Below are 19307 nucleotides of genomic sequence, written 5' to 3' on the forward strand. Positions count from 1 at the left end.
ACCCCCACCCCCCAACCTTCAGCCCCTATGCCTATTTTCCTAGCTACTATCAATTCTGAAGAATGGTCACTAGACTCAAAATAATAACCTGCTTTCTCTCCCCAGATGCTGCCAGACCTGCTGAGTTTCTCCAATACCTTCTGTCTTTGTTACAGTAAACTGGCCACCATCTATATGGCTAAATGACATCACCCAAATCAGGTGCTGTTTATCAACACTCAAGTAGCTAACATTGCAGGGGAGGACAAGGAAATACTGCAAAGTCACACCAATGCTCTACTTGAAGTGCAGCAGTATTGACATTGACGACTTGGAGGAACTGGTTGGTTTCCAATCATTTAAAATGGCAACTTATCAACTAAGTTGCATCACACTTTCAGTTCAAATCCCTTAACAATGAGGCAGAGCAGTATCAGACAATAAAAAGGAAATAAATCCTACAATCTGCATCCCACCATCTCATGGGACTGGTTAATCAGTATCCAAAGATTTGGGGTTGAAGTTAAGCCTATTCAATCATGTGAAGAATTACAACAGAAACTTGTGCCCAAGTAGATGTCATATTGAAAGGAGGAACAGCTGATGACAATCTTAAAAGATGCTGGACATCAAATTATTGGTGGTTAGATCGTAATGTCAATGATTCTACCAGGTTAAGAATTATAACACATTTGTTTTTGTTTAGTTAATATTGAAGAAGCTGCAGCAATTTTTTCACATTTAAAAGTTTTGCCTCTTCAATGATTAAAAATAATTTGCCACTCAGAGAACCGTATGGATCAATTATATTGACTACTAGGTCTCAAATTTGATATCCAAATTTTGACTGAATGATAATGGTTACAGCCAAGAATGCTACTGTTGACTGCAGCACACCTGTAATGGAAGAAACTATTTTATTTTTAAATACCACTTACATGCCCATCCCTTAGCACAATTCATAGATATTTTTTAAAAAAAACAAGATGGATTAATTTCTCAACTTCTGGCATCACTTCAATTCTACCCTGTTCATCTTTTGGTTATCCAATGTGCAGAACACCGAATAGGTCAGAAGATCTGTAACAACTTCAGCCTCTCAGTCAGACTTCCACCAAGGATGTCCACACTTTCACTGTCACGCTGTGCAAAAAAAAATTATTAGACTGAAATGAACCACTCTCCTCAACCCAATGTATAGAAACACAAACCTAAACTCATTTTCCATTACTCTCTGGCTCCTCATGTTCTTACTTCAGGACTTTTCTCCCTCACCACTTATTCTGATGTTAGCTCCTTGCTGGAGTACAGGGATAGAGACCCCAGTGGTACCCATCATCACATTGAAATCTTAACCACAATTGCCAGTTGGTTACGTTACCCGTGGGAAAATCACCGCAGAGTCTAATAGCAACCTAACACACATACACTCCTGCATTTCTAACAAGAATTACTGATTTATGATCATGAACTCTGATCAAGTTATCTTTGAAACTTGCTTTTTATTTTGCAATTTCTAACCAGAACTTTTGAAGTTGATAGTAATGAAAACAAAGAATCATGTCAAAGTGCAAAAATTACATTTTAATACTATTATCTTACAATATAGCACTAGTTCCCATAAGTACAGCATTATTTCTTCTCATTATTCAAATGTCTGAAAATACTCCCAGAATACAGTCCATCACTTGCTGTACGTCACTTTTGTACAGTGTTGTGCAATGTTACAAGAATGCAAATGTATTCTCTATTTAACAAAAGTTGAGAATTCCATCAAAATCAGAGGCATACAAAAATAAGCAAATACAAAATTATTTGTCAAACATCGAGAAACTGTGACAAGCCACGTTGCATGTAGAAATTATCCTAAGCGTTGCATTATCAAATACTTCAAAAATAACTTTAAACACTATTTTTGACTCCCACAAAGATAAATAGGATTCTACAGGAACTTACGTGAAGGTTTCACTAAATACCTGCATGTGTGAAATGTTACATAATTTCTTCATGATACATTTAACAGATTGGCATATTTTCAAACAATTATATTTGGCAATATAAAATTACATTTGTAACATGCACACATTAAAATCTGAAATTCAGAGTTGGGGCAAGGTACACAGACTTCTTGCCAGCATAGAATTTGCTGCATCTTTTTACCCCAACCAAAAGATACTAATGTATTATAAAACAACACACTGCACTTCTTTGTGGGTCTTATTAACAGTTGAATATCAGCTTTGAATATTTCATTCCCCTTTAAATATAAATACTTTATCCTTTGTGAAAAAACACAATGGATGACCAATCAAACCAGGTTTAAAATGTGAAAACTATGATAGGTTTGAAATCTCTGAAAGTGGCTTGGATTGATATTCTGCAATGCATTATGTAAAAAGTTAAAATGCGTGGATTAAATGTTTGCTTGAACTTTGTGGTTATCAAGTTAGATGATGTCAGTATTAATGACAATTAGTTTCTCCTGGTTGTATCCTGTGATAGCCTCAAGCCTACTCTCTCAATCTTAAAAGAGCAGCTATCCATGTTCTATTATAAGACCACAAGACATAGGAGCAGAAATCAGGTCATTTAGCCCATTGAGTCTGCTCCACCATTCAATCATGGCTGATTGGTTTTTCAACCCCATTTTCCTGGTTTCTCCTGTAATCTTTGATTCCAGCCACTCTATGACCTCTTTGACAGAATGCCAATTAGATGCTGAGTCTGCTTGTGCAATGAATATATGCCGACAAAGAGCTGGATAAGGCTGTTCCAAAACATCCTGTAGCTTGCATAAAAATAGGTGATCGACCTCGGACTTAATCCCAGGTTTTCCCAACGAAAACAATATTCTCAAAGGCATGATGGGATCCTTTGGCCAAATGGATGATTTAATGGTGGCAGTCGATAGTTAAAAACAAAACAGGTCCCTGTGATTTGGTGGTAGGAAAGCTTTTCAGTTGTGTAAAAGCACTTCCGCATTTAAAATAAAAGTGGTATACATTTGGAAAAGAAACGGTCAATTGTATGTAAGAGCACTTTTGGATATAGAAGAAAAGCCATTGTGGAACTGTCCCACAATGTAATATTGCAGTTTAGCAAGTATGACTTATAAGTAGGCATCATTCTGTTCAATTCAAATGTATAACTGTGTATATTAAGCAGTTTTTAATGCACAAGGCTAATTATTAAGATACTTTTCCAAGAAGCCGAACAAGAATCCAAATATGAGTTTTTGCATATTTAAGAACACAAACGCACTGACTATAATAAAACAAGATAACCATAATTTCCAACTGAGCTGACAAAGTTTATTTTAATTTTCAAAATTGATGTCACTTATTCCATAACATTGACACGATCTTCAGCACAATCAGCTCTACATAGCCTACGTAATTATATTGATATACATTATAAAGAAAGGAGTGATACTTTGCCCAAACCACTTTCAAGAAAGCTGGTAAGAGATCCGTCATACTGCACCATACCCATGGATAAGATGCCTTCAAAATAAATACTAAATAACAGTCAGTGAACTATAAAATGTCAGTAAATCTGATTTCAGTGCTCAGGTGATATCCACGAAATCACTATAGACACTCTGAATATATGAACCATCTTCTGTGTATATACATTACTATCACATCCATCCAACCTTGAAGGGCACTCTGACATAGTGGAATTGTGTTAAGAAAGCATAATTTTATATTTATATAATGTACACTTGTATAGGTACAAGTGCATCTCTTTGTACACCTACAAGAAACATTGCAAGCCATTGGTCCATTATTAAATCATCTTTAATGTAAGAAAGTCTGGAAAAAAAGCACAGCATTGTTGATCTGTGGATTGTTTTCCGCAGTAAGGTTTTCTTTGAATCCCCATCATGAGACATTTATCCTTTGCTGAGATGCATTCAAATTTAATTTAGCTCTGTAATTTTGCTAAATTTATTCTTGTCCCAACACCCAGTTTGGTTAGGATAGCCTAGTCTGTGGACAACACATGCAGCCAATATTACCTCAATGATCTGTTTAGAAATGCAGAAGATTCTCCTCTCTCTCCTGTTATCTTGGGTCCTCTTGCAACAACCATGACTTGTAAAACGCCAGCATGCCATTGCAAAAATTATGATTAGAAAATAATCTTGAGGAAAAAAAAAGATTTTTAGCCAAGGAGTCTGTAGTTTCTGGCACCGTGCAACCAAATGGCCTTTCACTGGAAATTCTCTGGAAATCAGTTAGAAAACTCAAAAAAAAAATCCAGATCTAAACTAAATTCCTGCTATCTTCTGTGCTAGTTTGAAAAGCATTGTGGTGGAAGCTGACCCTGTTACAAATCTGACACATCTGCAGATTGAATTAAGTTTCCATTAATAGTATTAATTTGCAAAATTCATGGAGACTTTTAAATTTAAGAAAGCTCTTTGGGTGCCAGGTGCTGACAAACATGTTTCAAAAGCTTTGAGTGTAAAATTTTAAACTTACTAAGAAACTGAATTCTGCAAACCATTATAAATACCAAATGCAATTGTTTTAAAGGTAATTAGTTATTTGCAAAGCTGCTTACTCACAGGTGGTGAACTAGACATTAATTCACTTTCTAAGCATTTGTGATATATCCATGTTGGCTGTATGGATCATGTTGCACAAGATTATTATTCATAAATCAAGGACCGATCTTAAAGTAAAATTTTTAAAAAAGTTTTTAAAACATTAGCTAAATAAGACAGTTTAGAAACTTAGAGAGGCGGTAGTGAAGAGGGGGAGCATGAGGGAAACCTAGTTTCAATTTTGGAAACAATTTGTGCACAGATCTCAGATAACACCCAAATGGGAAGGTCTACCTTTTGCTGTTTTAACTTTTCAGGTACCAGGGCACAGACTGTGCTGTTACAGTTCCCCCATTTATAGTCATGGTTTACATTCTACTTTAAAATATTGATGTTTGGGACAGGTTGGAACTTGGAATGCTTTCTTGCTTGGTTCTCAGCCATCACACACAGTGCTACAATCGGCGAAATAGAACAGCAACAGAAAACGCTTCACACACTCAGTTAAGCCACTTTGGATTCTCTATAGTCAGACAGATAGGCTTGTGAGGACTTACATGGCATTCTTCCACAGGAACATCTTCCAAATAATCAAAAAACAATGTAGTTTCACACTCGTGGAATTCTACAAGACACAGCCACAGAAACAAAGTTTAAAATTATGTTTAATAATCATATCCCTGATACCATAGCAGCTCATTATTCTGTTTGTGTTTAGCAAGATGCCACATAAGATCACCATCATTTGCAAACCTCAACATACACATCTCGCATTTGTATGGAAGCGCTGCAGCGTGGCTTATGTCGATATGGGATCGGAGGTTTGCAATTTGCTCAGTAGAATAATCACAGTACTGACACAAGTATATCTCCTGAGAAGAGTGCAAGTTCAAATGTTTGTTATATTCGGCTGTGTTGCAAAATCCCTTCCCACAATCATCACACACGTATGGAAAAAAACGGGCATGCTCAATTGCCACATGCCGGTTTACATTGCCGTACAACCGGCTCCTGTAGCCGCAGGACTGACAGATAAAGAAATTTCTCTCCCGGTCAAAGCTCACTTTACTTAAGAAGCCTGCAGGTCCCTGAAGTCCATCTTCGGAGCTGTCATTCATCTCCATGAGGCTGTATGCATGTTCGGCAAGGACATGGCTATGTAGCTCAGCAGCATCATCTGTGCCATACTCACAGAACTGGCAGAGGTACTGTTCATCGCCATCATGCTGTTGCAAGTGAAGATGCAGCTCACTGGTACTGCAGAAGTGGATGTTGCATTGTTCACACCAGTACAGATACCCAGTGCTGTGGACATCCGCCACGTGTAACTCCAGCTCCTTCGGGTTTTCTGCACTGTAGCTACACAACTGGCAAGCATTTGGCTCTTCTGTTTCATGGATCTGCATGTGCTTATGAAGTAGATCGTACGTTAGAAATTCATGTTTACAAACTGGACAGATGTTCGGCAGAGTGTTTGTGTGCCTGAGAATAACATGCTGCTTCAGCTCTGACGGGTACTTGCTGTTGAAGTCACAATGCTCACAGCTATACAGCCCATCACAAGATGGTTTTCGAAGAGGCCACTTATGCTGATAAAGAACCGTTGAGCAAGGGGATTTGGCCCGATTTTCCAAACTATCACCAACTGAACGTTCGTTTGCATTTTCTTGGTGTTTATTGTTCGTTGAAACTCCATGTTCAGGATGATGTGTGTTAAGTCTGTTCACTTGGTGATTTAAAGGACTCCAGTTATCAAATTCACTTTGCTTCTTGCTAGTTCCTTTCAAAACAGAGTATATTGGTCTCAAGGCCATGCAAAGGTCTGAAAAAAAAAGCGAATTTATAGAGTGCACTGACACGTTTAAGACATTCTTGGAAACCACCATATTTTCTCCTTCCCAAGTGTGTGAAAACACAATTTTCTAGCATATCCCCATGGCAAATGCCATAGCCTAGTCACAAGGGAATGGGTCAAAGATAAGAAATTAAAATTTTGATAACAGGTTGTCGTTCTAGACAGATGGTTCTGAACTTGGGCAGCAAGATGAAAATCTAGCCCTCACTGTCCAGATACTCAGATAAAGAATAGTCACTTGGTTAAGACCCAGAAAGCTGCTACCACCTGAAACCTGTACTCAAGCACAATTCACTGCTTTAAAGTACAATGAGAAAATTGTTGAGAAAAGATAGGAGAGCAAATAAAGCAAAATAACAGTAAATAAAGAAAATAAAGCAGAGTTGTCTTAATTTCTTCTAGTCTGTAGGACAGCCCCATCAGTATTACAACCAACTAATCTTATCAAATGGTTGCAGTTAAGATACAAGTTTTGATTTTGTCATTAATAAAGAAAATCACACTCAGGCTAGCAACCTTCAAGAAACAAATTAATGAGTCAATACATCATTTTCATCTCAGTAAATAGATATTACAAGGTAATATTTACAGATATGAGAATTCATTACTAAAAAGAAAAATTACCTTGTGAATCGCTTGAACTGTTACAGTGTTCAGGACTTTTTACTTCTTTGTCTTCAACTGTGGAATCAGACCCTATAAAAGGCAACATAACAACATGAGAATGAGGAGCAGGAGGAGACCCTTCAGTCCCTTGAGCCTTCTCAACCATTTAATACAACCATGACTGATCTTAGAGTCATAGAGATGTATAGCACGGAAGCAGTTCCTTCAATCCAACTCATCCATGCCGACCAGATATCCTAACCTAATCTAGTCCCTTTGATAGCATTTGGCCCATATCCCTCTAATCCCTTCCTATTCATATACCCATCCAGATGCCTTTTAAATGTTGTAATTGTACCAGCCACCCTCAACTTTGTTTTCATGACCACTCTCAATAACCCTTCAACCCGTTACTAATTAAACATCTATCACCTCCTTAATCTTACTCAGTGCCCTGGCATCCACTGCACTCTGGGGGAGTGAATTCCACAGATTCATGACCCTTAGAGAAGTAATTCCTCCTTATCCCTGGTGAAATCTGCCACTCCTTACCCTAAAACTATGACCACTCATTCAAGATTGCCCACACACAAGGGACCACCCTTTCCAAGTCTACTTTGTCAATCCGCTTTCACACTTTATGTACCACAATTAGATCTCCTCTCATTCTCCTAAACTCCAGAGTATAGGCCTCAACAGCTCAATCTCCTTCATGAGACAAACACCCCATCTCTGGAAATCTTATTAACCCTTTCTGAACTGCTGCCAATGCAACTAATCCCTCAACAGCCTACTCCCAATCCCCATGTCTCATCCAAAAATGTTACCCTGACAGTACAGCATTCCTCCAATACTTTAGCCTATTTTATGCTCAAGTCATTGGAGTCAGTTCTGACTTTGACTTGGGCAGATTGTTACAAACTGAGTAGGTATGCTGGAGACGCAAGAGCAACAATAGAGGGATGTACACTCAGAACTGGCAGAACTAGGTGAATCTGAAAGGATTAAGAAAAGAGAACAATAATAACAATTTATAACAATGATCAGAAGAACTTGGAGTAGACCAAACAACTTGTACAAACAGGCTCGTAGCTGATTGGCTTGTACTCTTAATTCTACTTTTATTCCGGGGTTTTTGCCCGAAATGTCAATTTTCCTGCTCCTCGGATGCTGCCTGACCTGCTGTGCTTTTCCAACACCACACACTCGACTCTAATCTCCAGCATCTGCAGTCCTCATTTTTGTCTCGTTTTATTCCCCAGTATCAGAGTTACTTGCTGAAACAAAAAAGTGACCCAATCTGACACTTCCAGAAGGAGAGACATTTTGAAGAGGAGGAAAATCTCTCATGGGTCAAGGTTTTTGGTCGTCTGTCCTCCTGTGTCTCAGTTTAAAATGGTTTGATACCATTTTGACAAAGCATCCGAGGGCATTTTACTGCGCTAATGATGAAAAATTGTGAGAAATTGGCTAATACATTTACCTTCTGACATTATAAGTGATTAGACTATATTGTAAAGTGCTTGGGAACATTAGGAAATCATGAAGTGTACTATGTACTGTAGGTTATTCCCTTCTTTTTGCCTTTTTCATTATAATTTCATTCATGAAATCCATCTCTCACACTCTATATCATAGCCTGGGAGATAGAGGATTCGCTTTTGGCCCCATCTTTATCTATGCTGCGCACTCCCTGTAGATCTCATTGACATGTCACACATGTCACTGACGCGTTATCACATCATGTCATGGAGTCCAGCTTACCAACTGTGATGGTGACACCCAGCTCTCCCTCCCAGCAGTTATAGAGTCATAGAGATGTACAGCACAGAAACAGACCCTTTGGTCCAACTCGACCATGACAACCAGATACTCTAAATTAATCTAGTCCCATGTGCCAGCATTTGACCCATAACCCTCTAAACCCTTCCTATTCATATACCCACCAAGATGCCTTTTAAATATCGCAATTGTACCAGTCTCCACTACTTCCTCTGGCAGCTCATTCCATACATGCACCACCCTCTGTGTGAAAACGTTGCCCCTTAGGTCCCTTTTAAATCTTTCCCCTCTCACCCTAAACCCATGCACCCTAGTTCTGGACTCCTTCACTCCAGGGAAAATACCTTGTCTATTCACCCTATCTATGCCCCTCATGATTTTATAAACCTCTATAAAGTCACCCTCAGCCTCCGATGCTCCAGGGAAAACAGCCCCAACCTGTTCAGCCTCTCAGAGTCATAGAGATGTACAGCATGGAAACAGACCCTTCGGTCCAACCCATCCATGCAGACCAGATATCCCAACCCAATCTAGTCCCACTTGCCAGCACCTGGCCCATATCCCTCTAAACCCTTCCTATTCATATACCCATCCAAATGACTCTTAAATGTTGCAATTGTACCAGCCTCCACCACTTCCTCTGGCACCTCATCCCATACACGTTCCACCCTCTGCGTGAAAAAGTTGCCCCCTAGGTCTCTTTTATATCTTTCCCCTCTCACAGTAAACCTATGCCCTCTAGTTCTGGACTCCCCGACCCCAGGGAAAAGACTTTGTCTATTTATCGTATCCATGCCCCTCATAATTTTGTAATCCTCTATAAGGTCACCCCTCAGCCTCCAACGCTCCAGGGAAAACAGCCCCAGCCTGTTCAGCCTCTCCCTGTAGCTCAGGTCCTCCAACCCTGGTAACATCCTTGTAAATCTTTTCTGAACCCTTTCAAGTTTCACAACATCTTTTTGATAGGAAGGAGACCAGAATTGCATGCAATATTCTAACAGTGACCTAACCAATGTCCTGTACAGCCGCAACATGACCTCCCAACTCCTGTACTCAATACTCTGACCAATAAAGGAAAGCATACCAAATGCCTTCTTCACTATCTTATCTACCTGCGACTCCACTTTCAAGGAGCAATGAACCTGCACTCCAAGGTCTCTTTGTTCAGCAACACTCCCTAGGACCTTACCATTAAGTGTATAAGTCCTGCTAAGATTTGCTTTCCCAAAATGCAGCACCTCACATTTATCTAAATTAAACTCCATCTGCCACTTCTCAGCCCATTGGCCCACCTGGTCCACATCCTGTTGTAATCTGAGGTAACCCTACACCTCCAATTTTGTCCACTACACCTCCAATTTTGGCGTCATCTACAAACTTACTAAATGTACCTCTTATGCTCGCATACAAATCATTTATGTAAATAACAAAAAGTAGAGGGCCCAGCACAGATCCTTGTAGCACTCCACTGGTCACAGGCCTCCAGTCTGAAAAACAACCCTCCACCACCACCACCCTCTGTCTTCTACCTTTGAGTCAGTTCTGTATCAAAATTGCCAGTTCTTCCTGTATTCCGTTAGATCTAACCTTGCTAATCAGTCTCCCATGTGGAACCTTGTCGAACGCTTTACTGAAGTCCATACAGATCACATCTACTGCTCTGCCCCCATCAATGTTCTCTGTTACTTTTTCAAAAAACTCAATCAAGTTTGTGAGACATGATTTACCATGCACAAAGCCACGTTGACTATCCCGAATCAGTCCTTGCCTTTCCAAATACATGTACATCCTGTCCCTCAGGATTCCCTCCAACAACTTGCCCACCACTGAGGTCAGGCTTACCAGTCTATAGTTCCCTGGCTTGTCTTTACTGCCCTTCTTAAACAGTGGCACCACGTTTGCCAACCTCCAGTCTTCCGGCACCTTACCTGTAACTATCGATGATACAAATATCTCAGCAAGAGGCCCAGTAATCACTTCTCTAGATTCCCACAGAGTTCTCAGATACACCTGATCAGGTCCTGGGGATTTATCCACTTTTAACCGTTTGAAGACATCCAGCGCTTCCTCCTCTGTAATCCAGACATTTTGCAAGATGTCACCATCTGTTTCCCTACAGTCTATATCTTCCATATCCTTTTCCACAGTAAATACTGATGCAAAATATTCATTTTAGTATCTCCCCCATTTTCTGTGGCTCCACACAAAGGCTGCCTTGCTGATCTTTGAGGGGCCCTATTCTCTCCCTAGTTACCCTTTTGTCCTTAATATATTTGTAAAAACCCTTTGGATTCTCCTTAATTTTATTTGCCAAAGCTATCTCATGTCCCCGTTTTGCCCACCTGATTTCCCTCTTAAGTATACTCCTACTTTCTTTATACTCTAAGAATTCACTCGATCTATTCTGTCTCTAACTTACATATGCTTCCTTCTTTTTCTTAACCAAACCCTCAATTTCTTTAGTCATCCAGCATTCCCTATACCTACCAGCCTTCTCTTTCACCCTGACAGGAATATACTTTCTCTGGATTTTTGTTATCTCATTTCTGAAGGCTTCCCATTTTCTAGCCATCCCTTTACCTGCGAACATTTGTCTCCAATCAGCTTTCGAAAGTTCTTGCCTAATACCATCAAAATTGGCCTTTCTCTGATTTAGAACTTCAACTTTTAGATCTGGTCTATCCTTTTCCATCACTATTTTAAAATTATTTAGAATTATGGTCACTGGCCCCAAAGTGCACCCCCACTGACACCTCAGTCACCTGCCCTGCCTTATTTCCCAAGAGTAGGTCAAGTTTTGCACCTTCTCTAGTAGGTACACCCACATGCTGAATCAGAAAATTGTCTTAACACTTAACAAATTCCTCTCCATCTAAACCTTTAACACTATGGCAGTCCCATTGATGTTTGGAAAATTAAAATCCCCTACCATAACCACCCTATTATTCTTACAGATAACTTGTAAGACAGCTCCTTACAAGTTTGTTTCTCAATAACACACTGAAATGCAACCTGTGACTCTCAGGAATGGCAGCGACGGGATTCGAACTCACGCCTCCTTAGAGACGGGAGCCTGAATCCAGCGCCTTAGACCGTTCGGCCACACTACCAGACTATCCCTATAGCTCAAACCCTCCAACACTTGCAACATCCTTGTAAATCTTTTCTGAACCCTTTCACGTTTCACAACATCTTTCCGATAGGAAGAACAGAATTGAATGCATATTTCTAAAAGTGGCCTAACTAATGTCCTGTACAGCCGCAACATGATCTCCCAATTCCTATACTCAATGCTCTGACCAATAAAGATAAGCATACCAAATGCCGCCTTCAATATCCTGTCTACCTGCGACTCTACTTTCAAGGAACTATGAACCTGCACTCCAAGATCTCTTTGTTTAGCAACATTCCCCAGGACCTTAATACTAAATGTATAAGCCCTGCCCTGATTTGCCTTTCCAAAATGCAGCACCTCACATTTATTTAAATTAAACTCCATCTTCCACTCCTCAACCCATCTAATCAAAATCCTGTTGCACTAAGGTAACCTTCTTCACTGTCCACTACACCTCGAATTTTGGTGTCATCCGCAAACTTACCAACCATACCTCCTATGTTCAGATCCAAATCATGTATATAAATGACGAAAAGCTGTGGATCCAGTTCTGATCCTTGTGGCATACCACTGGTCACTGGCCTCCATTTTGAAAAGCAACCCTCCACCACCATTCTTGGACTTCTACCTTCGACCCACTTCTATATACAAACGGCTAGTTCTCCCAGTATTCCATGAGATCTAACCTTGCTAACCAGTCTACCATGAGGAACCTTGTCAAACGTCTTACTGAAGTCCATACAGATCACATCCACCATTCTGCCTTCATCAATCCTTTTCGTTACTACTTCAAAAAACTCAAGTTTGAGAGACACTATTTCCTATGCACTAAACCTTATTGACTATCCCTAATCAGTCTTTGCCTTTCCAAATACATGTAAATCCTATTCCTCAGGATCCCTTCCAACAACTTGACCACCACCAATGTCAGGATCATCAGTCTATAGTTCCCTGGCTTTTCCTAACTACCTTTCTTAAATAGTGGCACCACGTTAAGCAACCTCCAGTCTTCCGGCACCTCACCTGTGACTATCAATGAGATAAATATCTCAGCAAGGGGCCCAGCAATCACTTCCCTAGCTTCCCTCAGAATTCTAGGGTACACCTGATCAGGTCGCGGGGATTTATCCACCTTTATGTGTTTTAAGAAATTCAGCAACTCCTCCTAGGTAATATGGACATCTTTTAAGATGTTGTTATTTATTTTCCCACATTTTTTACCTTCCATATCCTTCTCCACAGTAAACACTGTTGCAAAATATTCATTTAGTATTGCCCCCATCTTCTACTGTTACACACATAATTATCTTGATACTCTTTACGCACCCTATTCAATCCCCAGTTACTCTTTTGTCCTTAATATATCTAAAAAATTCCTTTGGATTCTCCTTAACTCTATTTGCCAAAGCAGTCTCATGTCCCTTTTGCTCTCGTGAGTTCTCTCAAGTATACTCTTACTGCCTTTATGCTCTTCTAGGGATTCACTCGATCTCTGCTGTATTTACCTGACAGCTGCTTCCTTCATTTTCTCAACCAAAACCTCAATTTCTCTAGTTATCCAGCATCCCCTACGCCTACAAGCCCTGCACCCTAACAGAAACATACTGTCTGTGCACTGTCGCTTTCTCATTTCGAAAGCTTCCCATTTTTCAGCCGTCCCTTTACCTGCAAATATCCACCCCCAAATCAACTTTTGAAAGCTCTCCCAAGTATTTTAGTACACCAGCACTAACAGACTTCTCTGACATCCAAAGTCGTCAAGGCATAATTCAATAAGGCCAAAGTCATCGCCGCCACAATATGCTACAAAGCTCACACACGACACCAATTGAACATTCCGCAGACACTGACATTGAACTGTGAATCTTATGTTGACTTTACAACTCCATCTCCTTTCCCACAAACCATTACACAGTTTTAACAGTGGGAAAGCTCTTAAGTTACCCCAATGACAAATAAAAATGAAAACAATCCTAACAGCAGACTTGAACACAACAATTCAATCATCTACTTGAAAACACAATAAAGTACCACACTGAAAATGTTAATATCATTATTTTTCCTGAATTACCTTGCTGCCCAGTTATTTACACAGTGTTTTGGCTATATACAGGGTTATAGTTACTGTAGAGAGAAAGTGAGGGCTGCAGATGCTGGAGATCAGAGCTGAAACTGTATTGCTGGAAAAGCGCAGCAGGTCAGGCAGCATCCAAGGAACAGGAGAATCAACATTTCGGGCATAAGCCCTTCTTCAGGAATGAGGAAAGTGTGTCCAGCAGGCTAAGATAAAAGGCAGGGAGGAGGGACTTTGGGGAGGGGCTTTGGAAATGCGATAGGTGGAGGGAGGTCAAGGTGAGGGTAATAGGCCGGAGTGAGGTGGGGGCGGAGAGGTCAGGAAGATGGTGATGAGTTCGAGGGATTCGACTGAGACAAGGTGGGGGGAGGGGAAATGAGGAAACTGGAGAAATCTGAGTTCATCCCTTGTGGTTGGAGGGTTCCCAGGCAGAAGATGAGGCGCTCTTCCTCCAACCGTCGTGTTGCCATGGTCTGGTGATGGAGGAGTCCAAGGACCTGCATGTCCTTGGTGGAGTGGGAGGGAGAGTTAAAGTGTTGGGCTACGGGGTGGTTGGGTTGGTTGGTCCGGGTGTCCCAGAGGTGTTCTCTGAAACGTTCCACAAGTAGGTGGTACAGTATAGTTACTGTAGACAGCACTATGCTTACTTGCACAGTCTTCCTAGTTATTTACAGTTTTATAGTTTAGACAGAGCTGGAGTTATTGAGACAATGTTATAGTTATTTAGTCGGTATCCTATTTACAGTGTTATTGTTAATTAAGCAGTATTTTGGTTATTTACACATTGTAATTGTTAGTGAAGCTGTACCCTGGTTATTTACATAGTGTTACAGTTAGTGAAGCTGTATCCTCGTTATTTACAGTGTTTATGGTTAGTGAAGCTGTATTCTGGTTATTTACACAATGTTACAGTTAGTGAAGCTGTATCCTCGTTATTTACAGTGTTTATGGTTAGTGAAGCTGTATTCTGGTTATTTACACAATGTTACAGTTAGTGAAGCTGTATCCTGGTTATTTACACAGTGTTTACGATTAGTGAAGGTGTATCCTGGTTATTTATACAGTCTTGATGATTAGTGAAGCTGTATCCTGGTTATTTACACTATGTTATGGTTAGTGAGTTGTATCCTGGTTATTTACATGGTGTATATGGTTAGTGAAGCTGTATCCTGGTTATTTACACGGTATTTATGGTTAGTGAGGTGTATCCTGGTTATTTACACGGTGTTTATGATTAGTGAAGGTGTATCCTGGTTATTTATACAGTGTTGATGGTTCGTGAAGCTGTATCATGGTTATTTACACGGTGTTATGGTTAGTGAGGTGTATCCTGGTTATTTACACGGTGTATATGGTTAGTGAGGTGTATCCTGGTTATTTATACAGTGTTGATGGTTAGTGAAGCTGTATCATGGTTATTTACACGGTGTTATGGTTAGTGAGGTGTATCCTGGTTATTTACACGGTGTATATGGTTAGTGAGGTGTATCCTGGTTATTTATACAGTGTTGATGGTTAGTGAAGCTGTATCCTGGTTATTTACACGGTGTTATGGTTAGTGAGGTGTATCCTGGTTATTTACACGGTGTTATGGTTAGTGAGGTGTATCCTGGTTATTGAGTTGGTTGGTGCTGCTTCCTCGTCCCCAGTTTCTGTATAACTCACTCTCACAGCCTCCTCCTTCATTACCCGAGTAACGGGAGGGATTTAAACTCTTCCTCCGCTTCCTTTGGCCATTCGCACTCATGGCGGACCGGCCCGGCTGCCGTCCCTCGTCCCCGGGCCTGGGCCTGGGCCCCGGCTCCCTGCGGCTGTCCCTTTGCCCCGGGCCTGGGCCTGGCCCCGGCTCCCTGCGGCTGTCCCTTTGCCCCGGGCCCGGGCCCCGGCTCCGGCTCCCTGCGGCTGTCCCTTTGCCCCGGGCCTGGGCCTGGGCCTGGCCCCGGCTCCCTGCGGCTGTCCCTTTGCCCCGGGCCCGGGCCCCGGCTCCGGCTCCCTGCGGCTGTCCCTTTGCCCCGGGCCTGGGCCTGGGCCTGGCCCCGGCTCCCTGCGGCTGTCCCTTTGCCCAGGGCCTGGGCCCCGGCTCCCGACGACTGTCCCTTGGTCCTGGTCTCGGTCTCTGCGGCCGCCTGTGAAGCGGCAGTAAGAGGCCTGTGTCCCGGCCTGAAGGCCTGCTCCCTCTGCCCCAGCTCCGGATCTTGTTGTGAGACGCTCCCTGAGCGCGCGGGCTCCCGGTTTCCGCTGCGCGCGCACAGGGACCGTCTCGCTTTTCCCGATCAGAGGAAAAACCCAGCCCCGGCCAACCCCAACACTCCAATAACCGCAATACTCCAATAACCGCAACACCCCCAAAACTCCAATAACCGCAATACTCCAATAACCCCAACACCCCCAATACTCCAACACCCCCAAAACTCCAATAACCCCAATACTCCAACACCCCCAACACTCCAATAACCGCAACACTCCAATAACCCCAACACCCCCAACACTCCAATAACCGCAACACTCCAATAACCCCAACACCCCCAACACTCCAATAACCGCAACACTCCAATAACCCCAATACTCCAATAACCCCAACACCTCCAACACCCCCAATACTCCAACAACCCCAAACCTCCAACACCCCCAATACTCCAACAACCCCAAAACTCCAATACTCCAATAACCGCCACACTCCAATAACCCCAACACCCCCAACACTCCAATAACCGCAACACTCCAATAACCCCAATATTCCAATAACCCCAACATCCCCAACACTCCAATAACCGCAACACTTCAATAACCCCAATACTCCAATAACCCCAACACTCCCAACACTCCAACACCAACATCCCCAACACTCCAACACCCCCAACACTCCAATAACCCCAATACTCCAACACCACCATCATACCAATAACCCCAACACCCCCAAAGCTCTAATAACCCCAACCCCCAACACCCCCACAACTCCAATTACCCCAAAACTCCAATAACGCCAACACCCCCAAAACCCCAATAACCCCAACCCCCAACACTCCAATAACCCCAACACTCCAATAACCCCAACACTCCAATTACCCCAACACCCCAACACTCCAATAACCGCAACTCTCCAATAACCCCAAAACTCCAATAACCCCAAAACCCCCAACACTCCAATAACCCCAATACTCCAATAACCCCAACACCCCCAATATTCCAATAACCCCAACACACAAACACCCCCAAAACTCCAATTACCCCAACACTCCAATAACCGCAACTCTCCAATAACCCCAAAACTCCAATAACCCCAACACCCCCAACACTCCAATAACCCCAATACTCCAATAACCCCAACCCCCAACACTCCAATAACCCCAAAGCCCCAATAACCCCAACCCCCAACACTCCAATAACCCCAATACTCCAATAACCCCAACACTCCAATTACCCCAACACTCCAATAACCGCAACTCTCCAATAACCCCAAAACTCCAATAACCCCAAAACCCCCAACACTCCAATAACCCCAATACTCCAATAACCCCAACACCCCCAATATTCCAATAACCCCAACACACAAACACCCCCAAAACTCCAATTACCCCAACACTCCAATAACCGCAACTCTCCAATAACCCCAAAACTCCAATAACCCCAACACCCCCAACACTCCAATAACCCCAATACTCCAATAACCCCAACACCCCGAATACTCCAATAACCCCAATACTCCAACACCCCCAACACTCCAACACCCCCAACACTCCAACACCCCCAACACTCCAACACCCCCAACACTGCCAAAACTCCAATAACCGCAATACTGCAACACCACCAACACTCCAATAAACCCAACCCTCAACACCCCCAACACTTCAATAACCCCAATACTCCAATAACCCCAACACCCCCAAAGCTCCAATAACCCCAATACTCCAACACCACCAACACTCCAATAGCCGCAACACTCCAATAACCCCAACACCCCCAAAGCTCCAATAACCCCAATACTCCAACACCACCAACACTCCAATAGCCGCAACACTCCAATAACCGCAACACTCCAATAACCCCAACACCCCCAAAACTCCAATAACCGCAACACTCCAATAACCCCAACACCCCTAATACTCCAATACCCCCAAAACCCCAATAACCGCAACACTCCAATAACCGCAACACTCCCATAATCCCAACACCCCCAACACTCCAATAACCCCAACACTCCAATAACCCCAACACCTCCAATACTCCAACACCCCTAACACTCCAATAACCGCAACACTCCCATAATCCCAACACCCCCAACACTCCAATAACCCCAACACTCCAATAACCCCAACACCTCCAATACTCCAACACCCCCAACACTCCAATAACTGCAACACTCCAATAACTGCAACACTCCAATAACTGCAACACTCCAATAAGCCCAATACACCAATAACCCCAACACCCCCAACACTCCAACACCCCCAAAACTCCAATAACCCCAATACTCCAATAACTGCAACACTCCAATAACTGCAACACTCCAATAAGCCCAATACACCAATAACCCCAACACCCCCAACACTCCAACACCCCCAAAACTCCAATAACCCCAATACTCCAATAACCGCAACACTCCAATAACCCCAACACCCCCAACACTCCAATAACCCCAACACCCCAACACTCCAATAACTGCAACACTCCAATAATCCCAATACTCCAATAACCCCAACACTCCAATAACCGCAACACTCCAATAACCCCAATACCCCCAAAACTCCAACATCCCCAACACTCCAATAACCGCAACACTCCAATAACCCCAATACTCCAATAACCCAAACCCCCCCAACACTCCAATAACCGCAACACTCCAATAACCCCAATACTCCAATAACCCCAACACCCCCAACACTCCAACACCTGCAACAATCCCCAACACTCCAATAACCCCCCAACATTCCAGTAACCCCAACACTCCCAATACTCCAATAACCCCAACCCCCAACGTCCCCAAAACTCCAATAACCCCAAAGCTCCAATAACGCCAACACCCCCAAAACTCCAATAACCCCAACCCCCACAACACTACCAAAACTCCAAAAACCCCAACACCCCCAATACACCAACACCTCCAAAACCACAATAAACCCAACCCCCAACACCCCCAAAACTCCAATACCCTCAACACCCCCAATACTCCAATACTCCAACACCCCCATAACTCCAATAAACCCAACCCGCAACACCCCCAATACTCCAATAACCCCAATACTCCAACATCCCCAAAGCTCCCACAACCACAATACTCCAATAACCCCAACATTCCAACACCCCCAACACTCCAATAACCCCAACACACTGAATACTCCAATAA

At 42.5% G+C, this 19307-nt stretch overlaps 1 protein-coding gene across 2 annotated transcripts; it reads right to left on the bottom strand.

The window, feature by feature from the left end:
• Positions 1 to 1542: 1542 nt before the first annotated feature.
• LOC122556233 (zinc finger protein 639-like) lies at positions 1543 to 15855 on the bottom strand. 2 transcript variants are annotated; one of them, XM_087993289.1, is made up of 3 exons: positions 15653 to 15855; positions 7011 to 7082; positions 1543 to 6353 (listed from the first exon to the last, which is right to left on the bottom strand). In XM_087993289.1, the coding sequence occupies exons 1-3, from the start codon at positions 15708 to 15710 to the stop codon at positions 5197 to 5199; spliced, it is 1287 nt and encodes a 428-aa protein (XP_087849415.1). In that variant the 5' UTR covers positions 15711 to 15855; the 3' UTR covers positions 1543 to 5196. The 2 variants fall into 2 exon arrangements, with proteins under 2 accessions (XP_087849415.1, XP_043558767.2); XM_043702832.2 differs by having other exon boundaries at positions 15629 to 15854.
• Between the last annotated feature and the right edge of the window lie 3452 nt (positions 15856 to 19307).

Source organism: Chiloscyllium plagiosum, unplaced genomic scaffold (assembly GCF_037043375.1).
Source record: "Chiloscyllium plagiosum isolate Xiang-an unplaced genomic scaffold, Cpla_swu_hap1 HiC_scaffold_13, whole genome shotgun sequence".
Taxonomy (NCBI): Eukaryota; Metazoa; Chordata; class Chondrichthyes; order Orectolobiformes; family Hemiscylliidae; genus Chiloscyllium; species Chiloscyllium plagiosum.